At 58.8% G+C, this 17,158-nt stretch overlaps 1 protein-coding gene across 1 annotated transcript; it reads left to right on the forward strand.

The window, feature by feature from the left end:
• Window positions 1–7,821: 7,821 nt before the first annotated feature.
• On the forward strand, window positions 7,822–9,805 carry LOC147103492 (uncharacterized; the record flags this gene model as incomplete). The annotated part of the gene is made up of 3 exons (XM_085962166.1): window positions 7,822–8,304; window positions 8,628–9,068; window positions 9,776–9,805. Coding segments are annotated over 3 exons (954 nt in total), but the record flags the coding sequence as incomplete, so codon positions are not given.
• Between the last annotated feature and the right edge of the window lie 7,353 nt (window positions 9,806–17,158).

A 17,158-nucleotide genomic window follows, 5' to 3' on the forward strand; every position in this document is an offset into this window, starting at 1 on the left:
GGAATCGATCAACAAATCGAGGACCTGACAAAGAGCTGCTCAGGATGCCAGAACGTCCAAAATGCACCACCACATGCCCCTCTACACCCATGGGAGTGGCCCTCCTCTCCATGGCAACGGGTGCATATTGATTTTGCTGGTCCATTCATGGACTCAATGTTCTTAATAGCAGTGGATACTCATTCAAAATGATCTGAGGTGATAAAAATGTCCTCAACCACGACAGAGAAAACGATTGCAGTCCTACGGACCATATTTGCCAGAGCAGATTTGCTCTGATAATGGACCACAGTTTGTGTCCGAAGAGTTTCGGAAATTTATGAGAAGGAATGGGGTAAGGCATTACACATCCGCCCCGTATCATCCAGCCACAAATGGATTGGCTGAGAGGTTCGTACAAACCTTTAAAAAGGCGATCAAGGCCATGTGCGATGATGAAATTCCACTACAGCATAAGGTGGACAATTTCTTAGCCTACCGAAATGCGACACTTGCAGTTATCAACCAGACCCCGGTCATGATGTTCTTTAACCGAAGGTTGAGATCTCGTCTGGATTTGCTCAGACCAAATGTGCGAAGAAATGTTGAGGATAAACAATTCCAGCACATCAATGAGAAGCCGACAAGTAGCTTCAACGTAGGACAACCAGTCTTAGCCCGTGACTACCGAACAGAGAAATGGCAACCCGGAACAATATGCACAAGGCAGGGGCCATTAATGTACACAGTGGATGTCGGGGAGAACATTGTGAGACGCCACGTCGATCAGATCTTAGCGTCACAGGAACGAGTCAACCCCATGTCTCGTGTAGCTGGGGATGAACCCGACATACCGGTAGCCTCTACCTCAGAACCAGTAGCAGTGGAAACCGATGAACTAACCGACGAAAAGGGGCCAGACTCGCCTCCGCACCAAGAACAAGAACCTCAGGAAAGGCGCTATCCCGAAAGGATCAGGAAGCCGCCCCAAAGACTGAATCTATAAATGGACGATTGTTGTTTAATGTACATGTTAAAGTGTTAATTGTTATTTCAATATTATGGGTACTGCTAATCTAAAAGGGGAGGAATTGTAGTGTATGTACCTTTAAGAGAGAACTACTTTTACAGATCCTGTATACTGTAGTACCGGCAGTGACCACACCTTTATATAAGCCTTGAGCATGCCTCTGTACCCCCAGTCTTGAGACTACCCTACTCCAGTAAACAACTGTTGATTGTTAAGTTACAGCATCCGTGTAGTTATTGAAAAACGTCATACTCTCAGAATCACAGATCTAACACCCACAATCCCCACTGTCCCCACTGTCTCCACAATGCCCACAATCCCCACTGTCCCCACAATCCCCACTGTCCCCACTGCCCCCACTGTCCCCACTGTCCCCACAGTCCCCACTGTCCCCACTGTCCCCACTGTTCCCACTGCCCCACAATCCCCACTGTCCCCACTGTCCCCACTGTCCCCACAGTCCCCACTGTCCCCACAGTCCCCACTGTCCCCACTGTCCCCACAATCCCCACTGTCCCCACTGTCCCCACTGTCCCCACAGTCCCCACTGTCCCCACAATCCCCACTGTCCCCACTGTCCCCTCTGTCCCCACAGTCCCCACTGTCCCCACAATCCCCACTGTCCCCACAATCCCCACTGTCCCCACAATCCCCACTGTCCACACTGTCCCCACTGTCCCCACTGTCCCCACAATCCCCACTGTCCCCACAATCCCCACTGTCCCAATATTCCCCACTGTCCCTACAATCCCCACTGTCCCCACTGTCCCCACAAACCCCACTGTCCCCACAATCCCCACTGTCGCCACTGTCCCCACAATCCCCACTGTCCCCACAATCCCCACTGTCCACACTGTCACCACTGTCCCCACTGTCCCCACAATCCCCACTGTCCCCACAATCCCCACTGTCCCCACTGTCCCCACAATCCCCACTGTCGCCACAATCCCCACTGTCCCCACTGTCCCCACAATCCCCACTGTCCCCACAATCCCCACTGTCCACACTGTCACCACTGTCCCCACTGTCCCCACAATCCCCACTGTCCCCACAATCCCCACTGTCCCCACTGTCCCAATATTCCCCACTGTCCCTACAATCCCCACTGTCGCCACAATCCCCACTGTCCCCACTGTCCCCACAATCCCCACTGTCCCCACTGTCCCGACAATCCCCACTGTCCCCACTGTCCCCACAATCCCCACTGTCGCCACAATCCCCACTGTCCCCACTGTCCCCACAATCCCCACTGTCCCCACAATCCCCACTGTCCCCACTGTCCCCACAATCCCCACTGTCCCCACTGTCCCGACAATCCCCACTGTCCCCACTGTCCCCACAATCCCCACAATCCCCACAATCCCCACTATCCCCACTGTCCCCACAATCCCCACTGTCCCCACTGTCCCGACAATCCCCACTGTCCCCACTGTCCCCACAATGCCCACTGTCCCCACTGTCCCCACAATGCCCACTGTCCCCACAATCCCCACTGTCCCCACTGTCCCCACAGTCCCCACTGTCCCCACTGTCCCCACTATCCCCACTGTCCCCACTGTCCCCACTGTCCCCACAATCCCCACTGTTCCCACTGCCCCACAATCCCCACTGTCCCCACAATCCCCACTGTCCCCACAATCCCCACTGTCCCCACTGTCCGCACTGTCCCCACTGTCCCCACTGTCCCCACAATCCCCACTGCCTCCACAATCCCCACTGTCCCCACTGTCCCAATATTCCCCACTGTCCCTACATTCCCCACTGTCCCCACTGTTGTGTATGTACCTTTAAGAGAATAACGGTCTCAGACTGCAGTACCGGCAGTGACCACCCCTGCATAAACGGCGCTAGAGAGCCTCTGTTTGTTAGTTTCACTATTGACTTCTACCAGTAAAGACTTGTTTGTTTTCACTCCTGCTGGTCCATGTCTCAATCATTCACAGACTTAACACTGACGACGAGTAAGAAACGAACTTACCTGCAACTCGGCAGCACCTCAGACGACGTTGTTGAAGGTCGGAGCCAGAAGAAAGAAAAAAAAAATAGAGTCCAAAGAAACTCGGGAAACGGGCGTCGACCGTCAATCATCGGTTTGAAAACTTGCAGGAGAGACTGTCCAGAGCCAGGCTGGGTTCCTCGGTCTGTGGTTTCCCAGCTAATCGGGCTGGTGGCAGGTAGTGCTCTGATCCTTCCTGGGCTGCGGCGGGCTGAAGCTCGATCGGGTGGCTTTTCAACGGGGCCTGGCAGCGAGTTGGGAAGCAAAGAGAGAGAGAGAGGGTGGAGCACACAGGGCGCGGCCGGTGCTTCGAAGCCGGGCAGCGTTCGGACCTAAGAAGAGGGAGGGAAGTGTCCCAGAGGGTCCGCTCCACGACGGGAAAATAATAAAAGAAAAAGAATCAATATTTAACGCGCAAGAAACCGTGGAAAGCAGCGCTAACAACAGCGGGGAAGAAGGCAAAGCGCGGGAGGCGCCATTTTAGATTTGCAAGATGCCGAAGACTGGCTGTAACACTGCTTTTGATAATAGGACTGGACCACGTATGTGGAAAGAGTCGAGGTATATTTCGAGGCAAACGAAATAGCGGAGGGGAAAAAGGCATCGATATTGCTAAACTTAATGGGCGCTAGAACGTACGGCCTATTGCGGGACCTGATTACTCCAGCCAAACCGAAGGCAAAGACTTTTAATGAAATTGTTGCTGTCCTACAGGAACACTTAAACCCTGCACCGCTGTTGATAGCAGAAAGATTTAAATTCCACAGGAGAACTCAGCACAAAGATGAGAGCAATGCTGAGTATCTTACAGAACTACGCAAGCTATCAAAGCACTGCCAGTTCAGAGCAGGACTGGCAGATACCCTACGGGACAAATTTGTCTGTGGACTCCTGAGTGAAGGAACACAGAAGAAGTTACTCTCAGAAAAAGAGCTGACGCTAGATAAGGCTTTCAGCGTGGCAGCATCGTATGAAGCAGCAGCCAGGGGAGCTGCAGAAATTCAACAAAAACCACAGGAATACGGCACCCACGAAATGACACGGGGATTTGCAAAATGTTATCGCTGCGGCAGAACTAACCATGACCAGAAGGACTGCTGGTCCAAAGACAAAATATGCAGACAATGCGGGAAGATTGGACACATTGCACGAGTTTGCAGGTCTGGGAAGAAGACCAGCGACAACAAAAAGGCTACTAAGGAACCGTACAAGAAAGTACAAAAGATGACGGACAGTAGTTCCGAAGACCAGATGAGCGATAGTGAATCCGGAAACAGGAGACTAAGCTGTCTCAAACTTCACAATGTAATCGCAAAAGAGGATCACCGAACCATTTGGGTCACCCTCACGATAGCAGGGTCCCAAGTTAAAATGGAATTGGATACAGGATCAGCGCTAACCGTCATGAATCGACGAGACTACGAGCGGCTATTTTCACACATACCCTTGAGAGAGACATCCATCGTCTTGACGACGTATACGGGGCAAAAAGTATACCCCAGAGGAAAAATAAGGGTGCCTGTCGAATACAATGGCAAGAAAATACGGAAATTGTATCTCTACATACTGCCAAATGGTGGACCACCGTTATTGGGATGGGAATGGATCAGGAAGATAAACTTAGATTGGCATTCCATTCATGCAATGATGGTGGACGGTAAAAAAGATGAAGACGTCACTCCTGGACGATTGTCAACAATCTTAGCTAACGCCAAAGAGGTATTTCAACAAGAACTGGGCACGCTTAAAGGCGTAACCGCCTCGATAAAAATAGAAGAGATTGCAGTTCCCAAGTTTTTCAAAGCAAGACCGGTACCATATGCAATTCGCCCAGCCGTCGAGGCAGAGCTGGAGAATCTGGAGAAGGCGGGCGTGTTGTCTAAGGTCGACTGGAGCGAGTGGGCGACACCCATCGTTCCTGTCATGAAGAAAACGTTAAGCAATAAGTCCGGAGAGCCAAGGAAGATTCGCATCTGTGGGGATTTCAAGGTGACGGTGAACCCTGTCCTTCACACAGTACAATATCCTCTTCCAAGGATAGAAGACATCTTCGCCTCACTGTCTGGAGGGAAGCGTTTTACAAAAATTGACCTAGCACAAGCATATTTGCAGATGGAGGTTGAAGAGTCCTCTAGGAAGTATCTCACGATAAACACTCACAAAGGTCTTTACCAGTATCATCGATTGGTATTCGGAGTAGCATTGGCTCCGGCGATATGGCAAAGAGCGATGGAACAAGTCCTGCAAGGGATTCCGGGGACTCAGTGTTACTTGGACGACATCCTTGTAACAGGTGAAGATGACAGTGAACACCTTAACAACCTAGAACAGGTGCTCACTAGACTACGGGAACATGGGCTGCGAGCCAACCGCCCCAAGTGCGAATTTTTTAAGAAACAGATATCGTATTGTGGCCACGTGATTGATGAAGAGGGGTTACATAAGTCCCCTGACAAAATTGAAGCGGTTGTTAAGGCCCCAGCGCCTGAAAATGTGTCGCAACTGAGGTCATTCCTCGGGTTGGTGAATTACTCTCATAAGTTTTTGCCGAATTTGTCGACAATTCTGCACCCACTGAACGCCCTGCTACGAACGGGGGTAGCATGGAAATGGAGCGATGATTGTAAGCGTGCTTTTCAGAAGAGTAAGGACTTAATCACTTCAAGGGAAGTATTGGCTCACTACAACCCAGCACTGCCAATCAGGCTGGCGTGTGATGCGTCTCCCTACGGCATTGGGGCGGTACTGTCACATAAATTCCTTGATGGTTTAGAGAGGCCGATAGCTTTTGCGTCACGCTCATTAACTTCTGCCGAGTGTAACTGCGCCCAGATTGACAGAGAGGCCCTCAGCCTAGTGTGGGGGGTGAAGAAGTTCAATCACTATCTGCACAGTCAAAAATTTACTCTACTAACCGATCATCAACCTCTTGTCTCCATTTTCAACCCTCAGAAGGGCGCACCGATAATGACAGCACAACGGCTGCAGAGATGGTCCCTTTTCCTAGGGGCACACCAATATGACATCGAGTACAAAGGAACTAAACAGCATGGAAATGCTGATGGATTGTCACGACTACCGTTGCCGACAGTGGAAGAAGAAGACCTTGCAGTGGATCCAATGGAGTTATTCCACTCGACCATAGTCGAATGTCTCCCTGTGACGAATGCAAACATAGAAAAGGAAACACGGAATGACCCGACACTATCACGGGTCTATGATTTAACGGTGAAGGGATGGCCGACACATGGTGAACCACTGCTGCCAGCATTCTCGCCGAGGAGAGAACAGCTGTCAGTGTGCAGAGGAACCTTGATGTGTGGATCCAGAGTAGTAATTCCACCTACGTTGACGGATAGAGTACTCGATGAGCTTCATGAGGGTCATCTGGGTGGGGTAAAAATGAAGAACTTAGCCAGAGCGTTTGTGTGGTGGCCGGGAATCGATAGAGAAATCGAAGAGATGACCAAGAGCTGTGCAGGATGCCAGAAGGTCCAAAACGCCCCACCACAAGCTCCTCTGCATCCATGGGAGTGGCCCTCATCTCCATGGCAACGAGTGCACATTGATTTTGCTGGTCCCTTCATGGACTCGATGTTTTTAATTGCAGTGGATGCACATTCAAAGTGGCCAGAGGTAATAAAAATGTCCTCAACCACCACGGAAAAAACTATCACAGTTTTGCGAACCATATTCGCCAGGAATGGGCTGCCTGAACAGATTTGCTCTGACAATGGACCACAGTTTGTGTCTGAAGAGTTCCGGAGGTTCTTAAAGAACAATGGTGTTAAGCATTACACATCTGCCCCATATCATCCAGCCACTAATGGATTGGCCGAGAGGTTTGTCCAAACATTCAAGAAGGCTATCAAGGCAATGTGTAATGAAGATATACCCCGACAACACAAGGTGGACAACTTCTTGATTGCCTACCGGAATGCGACACATGCGGTTACCAACCAAACCCCAGCCATGATGTTCTTCAATCGAAGACTACGATGCCGCTTGGATTTGGTTAAGCCAAACGTCCGAAGAGATGTGGAGAACAGGCAGTTTCAGAATATGAATGAAAGGCCGACCAGGAGTTTTAAGATAGGTCAACCAGTTTTGGCCCAGGACTACCGCACTGAGAAATGGCAGCCAGGAACGATTTGTACACGGCAAGGACCTCTCATGTATACCGTGGACGTTGGAGAGAGCATTGTAAGACGCCATGCTGACCAGATTCTAGAGTCACTGGAAAACGTCAACTCCACACCACGATCTGATACACCTGGCAATGAGATCGACGTACCAATTGCAGCTACCGCAGAATCGGTGATATTGGAAGCAGATGAACCAAACAACGACATGGATCTCGACTCAACATTGCCAGAAGAACCTGATACCCCAAAGAGGCGTTATCCAGACAGAATCAGGAAGCCTCCTCAAAGACTGAACTTATAATTGCTTAAACTTAACCAATGTATCTAGCAACCGTGATTGTGATTGTAATTAGTTATCATTTAGTTGTTAAATGAATGTTATGTACTGTTTATCTAAAAGGGGAGGAATTGTTGTGTATGTACCTTTAAGAGAATAGCTGGTCTCAGACGGCAGTACCGGCAGTGACCACCCCTGTATAAAAGGCGCTAGAGAGCCTCTGTTTGTTAGTTTCACTATTGACTTTCACCAGTAAAGACTTGTTTGTTTTCACTCCTGCTGGTCCGTGTCTCAATCATTCACGGACTTAACACCCACTGTCCCCACAAACCCCACTGTCCGCACAATCCCCACTGTCGCCACAATCCCCACTGTCCCCACTGTCCCGACAATCCCCACTGTCCCCACTATCCCCACTGTCCCCACAATCCCCACTGTCCCCACTGTCCCCACAATCCCCACTGTCCCCACAGTCCCCACTGTCCCCACTGTCCCCACAATGCCCACTGTCCCCACAATCCCCACTGTCCCCACTGTCCCCACTGTCCCCACTATCCCCACTGTCCCCACTGTCCCCACAGTCCCCACTGTCCCCACTATCCCCACTGTCCCCACTGTCCCCACAGTCCCCACTGTCCCCACAGTCCCCACTGTCCCCACAATCCCCACAATCCCCACTGTCCCCACTGTCCCCACAGTCCCCACTGTCCCCACTGTCCCCACTGTCCCCACAATCCCCACTGTCCCCACAGTCCCCACTGTCCCCACTATCCCCACAGTCCCCACTGTCCCCACAGTCCCCACTGTCCCCACAATCCCCACTGTCCCCACAATCCCCACTGTCCCCACTGTCCCCACTGTCCCCACTGTCCCCACAATCCCCACTGTCCCCGCAATCCCCACTGTCCCCACTGTTCCCACTGTCCCCACAATCCCCACTGTCGCCACAATCCCCACTGTCCCCACTATCCCCACAATCCCCACTGTCCCCACTGTCCCCGCAATCCCCACTGTTCCCACAGTCCCCACAGTCCCCACTGTCCCCACTGTCCCCACAATCCCCACTGTCCCCACTGTCCCCACTCTCCCCACTCTCCCCACAATCCCCACTGTCCCCACTGTTCCCACTGTCCCCACAATCCCCACTCTCCCCACTCTCCCCACAATCCCCACTGTCCCCACTGTCCCCACAATCCCCACTGTCCCACAATCCCCACTGTCCCCACTGTCCCCACTGTCCCCACAATCCCCACTCTCCCCACTGTCCCCACTGTCCCCACAATCCCCACAGTCCCCACTGTCCCCACTGTCCCCACTGTCCCCACAATCCCCACTGTCCCCACAGTCCCCACTGTCCCCACTGTCCCCACTGTCCCCACAATCCCCACTGTCCCCACAATCCCCACTGTCCCCACTGTCCCCACTGTCCCCACAATCCCCACTGTCCCCACTGTCCCCACTGTCCCCACAATCCCCACTGTCCCCACAGTCCCCACTGTCCCCACAATCCCCACTGTCCCCACTGTCCCAACAATCCCCACTGTCCCCACTGTCCCCACAATCCCCACTGTTCCCACTGTCCCCACAATCCCCACTGTCCCCACTGTTCCCACAATCCCCACTGTCCCCACAATCCCCACTGTCCCCACTGTCCCCACTGTTCCCACAATCCCCACTGTCCCCACAATCCCCACTGTCCCCACAATCCCCACTGTCCCCCACTTTCACCACTGCCCCTCACTGAGTCACAGAGTGCCCTATGCACCAGCAGCCATGGAATCTCCTGAGAGAGGCAAAAAATAAACCAGACAGTTGCAGAATTCAAACTCAAGCGCTGATTAGATGCAGTTTTGGTGGAGCAGGATATGTGGGCTCCTCGCACCCACTTCCACTGAGGGTGTGGCATGCTCTGGCTGGCACACAGTGGCACATTGCAGGTTGGTTCAGGGACCGAGAGAGATGGCGCACAGGTCCTGGTCCTGGCCCTGGAGGTCCTGATGGGGGAGGCCCAGAGGAGGAGGGATGTCCTGTACCCACAGGGGGGAAGGACACCTCCTCACCCTCCTCGCCCTCCTGTCCCGCTCTCCTGCAGCAGCTGGTGCTGCTCTGCCTGGCCTCATGTCCTCCTCCCAGTCCTCCTCCAGACCCAGGGGGACCCTAGCAAGACTCCCATGACCAAGCACTCCCCTTCTCCTGGTGACTCCTACAAGGTAGAGTAGCTCAGCACTCGCTCTCTTTAGGTGAAGTCCTCAGAGAATTTCCAGAATAAATGTTGCTCGAGTGTTGGTGAAGTCTTGACAAAGTGTCCCAGAAAGTCTCCCGATATGTTTCCAAGGTTCTCTTCACAGCTCCAGCAGCAAGTGAACAAGAAATGTTGAGTATCCCTTTAACTGGTGAGTATCCCTTTAAGTGGTGAGTATCCCTTTAAGTGGTGAGTATCTCTTTAAGCGGTGAGTATCGACATCAACATCGTGTTTACTCCCGAGCAGTGGGTCGCTGTCAGGAGAGGGCGTTAGTTGAAGGCGAGCAGGCATTTCAAATGGCAATCAGCTGTTTAACGAGCCTTCCTACTGCTGGATTTAACTCCTTTACCAAGATGTCGTTTTGCATTTCAGCTTAAGATCCCATCTTGGCCACCTCTTTAGCGCCTAAAGTATTCGGTGAAAACCACCCCCACAGCCTATTCACACAGACACAGTCTGATCCCGTCATTATTTTAAATCAATCGAGCCTCCCCACAGTCTACATTTTTCTAGAGTGAAAGCCCCAGCACTCAAAGCCCAACAGACAGAATCAAATCCAGCATCACGATGGGGAAGTCAGGCCCTGGATCGTGCTGTCAGCAGGAAGTCACTGGATGAGGCACAGAACTGGGTCCAGTTCTTCAGTGTGAACAGGGCATTTATTAATTTCACTGGCCTGAGGGTGGCGATGGCAGCATTGTTGGCGCGTCCTGTGGAGACGGAGCCTCTCACTGCTTCAATAGTAAATTCACCTGGTAAACACTGTCACACAAACACCCAAAAATTCCAGATGCTCGCTGTACAGGAGCAGAACCCTGTCCACCCCACTTCACCCCGACCCCCTGCCCACCCTACCCCCCACCTCCTCCCGACCCACCCTGCCCCCACCTCCTCCCGACCCACCCTACCCCCACCCTACCCCGACCCACCCTACCCCCACCTCCTCCCGACCCACCCTGCCCCCACCTCCTCCCGACCCACCCTACCCCCACCCTACCCCGACCCACCCTACCCCCACCTCCTCCCGACCCACCCTGCCCCCACCTCCTCCCGACCCACCCTACCCCCACCCTACCCCCGACCCACCCTACCCCCACCTCCCCCCCGACCCACCCTGCCCCCACCTCCTCCCGACCCACCCTACCCCCACCTCCTCCCGACCCACCCTGCCCCCACCTCCCCCCGACCCACCCTGCCCCCACCTCCTCCCGACCCACCCTACCCCCACCTCCTCCCGACCCACCCTACCCCCCACCTCCTCCCGACCCACCCTGCCCCCACCTCCTCCCGACCCACCCTACCCCCACCCTACCCCCGACCCACCCTACCCCCACCTCCTCCCGACCCACCCTACCCCCGACCCACCCTACCCCCACCTCCCCCCGACCCACCCTGCCCCCACCTCCTCCCGACCCACCCTACCCCCACCCTACCCCCGACCCACCCTACCCCCACCCTACCCCCGACCCACCCTACCCCCACCCTACCCCCGACCCACCCTACCCCCCACCTCCTCCCGACCCACCCTACCCCCACCTCCTCCCGACCCACCCTACCCCCACCTCCTCCCGACCCACCCTGCCCCCACCTCCTCCCGACCCACCCTACCCCCGACCCACCCTACCCCCACCTCCCCCCGACCCACCCTGCCCCCACCTCCTCCCGACCCACCCTACCCCCACCCTGCCCCCGACCCACCCTACCCCCACCTCCTCCCGACCCACCCTGCCCCCACCTCCTCCCGACCCACCCTACCCCCACCCTACCCCCGACCCACCCTACCCCCCACCTCCTCCCGACCCACCCTGCCCCCACCTCCTCCCGACCCACCCTGCCCCCACCTCCTCCCGACCCACCCTACCCCCACCCTACACCCGACCCACCCTACCCCCGACCCACCCTACCCCCACCTCCCCCCGACCCACCCTACCCCCGACCCACCCTACCCCCACCTCCCCCCGACCCACCCTGCCCCCACCTCCTCCCGACCCACCCTACCCCCACCCTGCCCCCGACCCACCCAACCCCCACCTCCTCCCGACCCACCCTGCCCCCACCTCCTCCCGACCCACCCTACCCCCACCCTACCCCCGACCCACTCTACCCCCACCTCCTCCCGACCCACCCTGCCCCCACCTCCTCCCGACCCACCCTACCCCCACCCTACCCCCGACCCACCCTACCCCCACCCTACCCCCGACCCACCCTACCCCCACCTCCTCCCGACCCACCCTACCCCCGACCCACCCTACCCCCACCTCCTCCCGACCCACCCTGCCCCCACCTCCTCCCGACCCACCCTACCCCCACCCTACCCCCGACCCACCCTACCCCCACCTCCTCCCGACCCACCCTGCCCCCACCTCCTCCCGACCCACCCTACCCCCACCCTACCCCGACCCACCCTACCCCCACCTCATCCCGACCCACCCTGCCCCCACCCTACCCCGACCCACCCTGCCCCCACCCTACCCCCGACCCACCCTACCCCAACCCACCCTACCCCCACCCTACCCCCGACCCACCCTACCCCCACCTCATCCCGACCCACCCTACCCCCACCTCCCCCCGACCCACCCTACCCCCACCCTACCCCCGACCCACCCTACCCCCACCCTACCCCCGACCCACCCTACCCCCACCTCCTCCCGACCCACCCTACCCCCACCTCCTCCCGAACCACCCTACCCCCACCCTACCCCGACCCACCCTACCCCCACCTCCTCCCGACCCACCCTACCCCCACCCTACCCCCGACCCACCCTACCCCCACCTCCTCCCGACCCACCCTGCCCCCACCTCCTCCCGACCCACCCTACCCCCACCCTACCCCGACCCACCCTACCCCCACCTCCCCCCGACCCACCCTGCCCCCACCTCCTCCCGACCCACCCTACCCCCACCCTACCCCCGACCCACCCTACCCCCACCTCCCCCCGACCCACCCTGCCCCCACCTCCTCCCGACCCACCCTACCCCCACCCTACCCCCGACCCACCCTACCCCCACCTCCTCCCGACCCACCCTACCCCCACCCTACCCCGACCCACCCTACCCCCACCTCCTCCCGACCCACCCTGCCCCCACCTCCCCCCGACCCACCCTACCCCCACCTCCCCCCGACCCACCCTACCCCCACCTCCTCCCGACCCACCCTACCCCCACCTCGTCCCGACCCACCCTGCCCCCACCTCCTCCCGACCCACCCTACCCCCACCTCCTCCCGACCCACCCTACCCCCACCTCCTCCCGACCCACCCTAACCCCACCCTACCCCCGACCCACCCTGCCCCCACCTCCTCCCGACCCACCCTACCCCCACCCTACCCCCGACCCACCCTACCCCCACCCTACCCCCGACCCACCCTACCCCCACCCTACCCCCGACCCACCCTACCCCCACCCTACCCCCGACCCACCCTACCCCCACCCTACCCCCGACCCACCCTACCCCCACCCTACCCCCGACCCACCCTACCCCCACCCTACCCCCGACCCACCCTACCCCCACCTCCCCCCGACCCACCCTACCCCCACCCTACCCCGACCCACCCTACCCCCACCTCCTCCCGACCCACCCTACCCCCACCCTACCCCGACCCACCCTACCCCCACCTCCTCCCGACCCACCCTGCCCCCACCTCGTCCCAACCCACCCTGCCCCCACCTCCTCCCGACCCACCCTGCCCCCACCTCCTCCCGACCCACCCTAACCCCACCCTACCCCCGACCCACCCTGCCCCCACCTCCTCCCGACCCACCCTACCCCCACCCTACCCCCGACCCACCCTACCCCCACCTCCCCCCGACCCACCCTACCCCCACCTCCTCCCGACCCACCCTGCCCCCACCTCCTCCCGACCCACCCTACCCCCACCCTGCCCCCGACCCACCCTGCCCCCACCTCCCCCCGACCCACCCTGCCCCCACCTCCTCCCGACCCACCCTACCCCCACCCTACCCCCGACCCACCCTGCCCCCACCTCCTCCCGACCCACCCTGCCCCCACCTCCTCCCGACCCACCCTACCCCCACCCTACCCCCGACCCACCCTACCCCCACCCTACCCCGACCCACCCTACCCCCACCTCATCCCGACCCACCCTGCCCCCACCCTACCCCGACCCACCCTGCCCCCACCCTACCCCGACCCACCCTACCCCCACCCTACCCCCGACCCACCCTACCCCCACTCTACCCCCACCTCCCCCGACCCACCCTACCCCAACCCACCCTACCCCCACCCTACCCCCGACCCACCCTACCCCCACCTCCCCCCGACCCACCCTACCCCCACCTCCTCCCGACCCACCCTACCCCCACCTCCTCCCGACCCACCCTGCCCCCACCTCCTCCCGACCCACCCTACCCCCACCTCCTCCCGACCCACCCTGCCCCCACCTCGTCCCAACCCACCCTGCCCCCACCTCCTCCCGACCCACCCTGCCCCCACCTCCTCCCGACCCACCCTAACCCCACCCTACCCCCGACCCACCCTGCCCCCACCTCCTCCCGACCCACCCTACCCCCACCCTACCCCCGACCCACCCTACCCCCACCTCCCCCCGACCCACCCTACCCCCACCTCCTCCCGACCCACCCTGCCCCCACCTCCTCCCGACCCACCCTACCCCCACCCTGCCCCCGACCCACCCTGCCCCCACCTCCCCCCGACCCACCCTGCCCCCACCTCCTCCCGACCCACCCTACCCCCACCCTACCCCCGACCCACCCTGCCCCCACCTCCTCCCGACCCACCCTGCCCCCACCTCCTCCCGACCCACCCTGCCCCCTCCTCCCCCCGACCCACCCTACCCCCACCTCATCCCGACCCACCCTGCCCCCACCCTACCCCGACCCACCCTGCCCCCACCCTACCCCGACCCACCCTACCCCCACCCTACCCCCGACCCACCCTACCCCCACTCTACCCCCACCTCCCCCGACCCACCCTACCCCAACCCACCCTACCCCCACCCTACCCCCGACCCACCCTACCCCCACCTCATCCCGACCCACCCTACCCCCACCTCCCCCCGACCCAACCTACCCCCACCCTACCCCCGACCCACCCTACCCCCACCCTACCCCCGACCCACCCTACCCCCACCTCATCCCGACCCACCCTACCCCCACCTCCCCCCGACCCACCCTACCCCCACCCTACCCCCGACCCACCCTACCCCCACCCTACCCCCGACCCATCCTACCCCCACCTCATCCCGACCCACCCTACCCCCACCTCCCCCCGACCCACCCTACCCCCACCCTACCCCCGACCCACCCTACCCCCACCCTACCCCCGACCCATCCTACCCCCACCTCATCCCGACCCACCCTGCCCCCACCTCCCCCCGACCCACCCTACCCCCACCCTACCCCCGACCCACCCTACCCCCACCTCATCCCGACCCACCCTACCCCCACCTCCCCCCGACCCACCCTACCCCCACCCTACCCCCGACCCACCCTACCCCCACCCTACCCCCGACCCATCCTACCCCCACCTCATCCCGACCCACCCTGCCCCCACCTCCCCCCGACCCACCCTGCCCCCACCTCCTCCCGACCCACCCTACCCCCACCCTACCCCCGACCCACCCTACCCCCACCTCCCCCCGACCCACCCTACCCCCACCCTACCCCCGACCCACCCTACCCCCACCCTACCCCCGACCCATCCTACCCCCACCTCATCCCGACCCACCCTACCCCCACCTCCTCCCGACCCACCCTGCCCCCACCTCCTCCCGACCCACCCTGCCCCCACCTCCCCCCGACCCACCCTACCCCCACCTCCTCCCGACCCACCCTACCCCCACCTCCCCCCGACCCACCCTACCCCCACCTCCCCCCGACCCACCCTGCCCCCACCTCCCCCCGACCCACCCTACCCCCACCCTACCCCGACCCACCCTGCCCCCACCTCCCCCCGACCCACCCTACCCCCACCCTACCCCCGACCCGCCCTACCCCCACTCTACCCCCACCTCCCCCGACCCACCCTACCCCCACCCTACCCCAACCCACCCTACCCCCACCTCATCCCGACCCACCCTACCCCCACCTCCCCCCGACCCACCCTACCCCCGACCCACCCTACCCCCACCTCCTCCCGATCCACCTCCTCCCGACCCACCTCCTCCCGACCCACCTGGTCCCGACCCACCCTACCCCCACCTCCTCCCGACCCACCTCCTCCCGACCCACCTGATCCCGACCCACCCTACCCCCACCTCCTCCCGACCCACCTCCTCCCGACCCCACTTCACCTCGATCACTCCCCCTCCCCCTCTCCCTCCCCCAGGAGTTTGGGGCCGTGGTCTTAATGGCGCTAAACCCATTGGTTATTCACGGTAATCTACTCATGGTGTAAGTTTACGATTATTATGTTTCAGTGTTAAATTACACATTTCTTTATAATAACACTGCATTCTTAGAGAAGAAAATAAGCGTGACAGGAACACAGTTCAAAAAGTAACACAAATGTCACTCGACATTTTCAGTGATGTGATGAAAAACTCCAGACTGTTTGAGGCAAATACTAAAAAAACACAACATTCCACACACAGATTACTGAACAAATGAAGCTGTAATTCCAGATTTAAACCCTGGCTGGAGTTTGAAAGCTAAGGTGTCGCTCGGTATAACTGCACTGTGACTGGGTGTAGAGTCACACTTAGCGCTGAACTGGTCAATAATTCAGAGCCGGCGACGCAAATTATAATCATCGTGATCTCAGGATCCTGACGGATCGATAGGGATGGTCTGAGCACAGACTCATGCCTGATCAACATGACCCTGTGCAGATTGCACGCACGGGGGGGAACTGTGACTTCAGGCAATATTGAATCATTAAACATCTCTCCCAGTGACTTTAAACTGCAGGCAAAATTCATTCTCACTGCTCAAAGAAATGATTGGGGCGCTAATTCAAGTCTTAAAGGCCTGGCTCAGTGGTGTTACGCTCAAAGGGTGGACCAATATCGGGTGCAGTCTAATCGCAACTCATCATTGCCACAGGCTTTTCCCAGTACTTTGAAGGGGCGTTTCATTGATGCTGCAGCACCTCATTCCCAGCATTGCTGGCTGTGCAGCTGCCTCAGCGAGGAGAAGGAGCCGGAGGACTGAAGCAGGTGTGCTCATGGCAGATCCGCCTCAGTCGGGTGGTCAGGGTGATTGAAGGCTTCAACAAATGTTACATCTGTACCACAAGCTTCACACACTGCCCAAAGCACCAGACCCCCAGCACTCACCCACCAACAATCTCTACCTACCAACACTCACACCCATATCTCACACCTTGCACACAATGACAACTATGGCAGACACAAGGCTCATTAGTTATTAGAATGATTGCGATATGTGTGATATGTTTATGCATAAATTTATTGATGGAGTTTACAATATTTTGTGGTCTCTCTCATTTCACCTTTGGGCCCAGGAGGACGCTGTGATATGGCACGGCACAGGGATGGTATGATGGGG

This window comes from Somniosus microcephalus, chromosome 19 (genome assembly GCF_052327205.1).
Source record: "Somniosus microcephalus isolate GS21.2 chromosome 19, FLI_Smic_1.0, whole genome shotgun sequence".
NCBI classification, from domain to species: domain Eukaryota; kingdom Metazoa; phylum Chordata; class Chondrichthyes; order Squaliformes; family Somniosidae; genus Somniosus; species Somniosus microcephalus.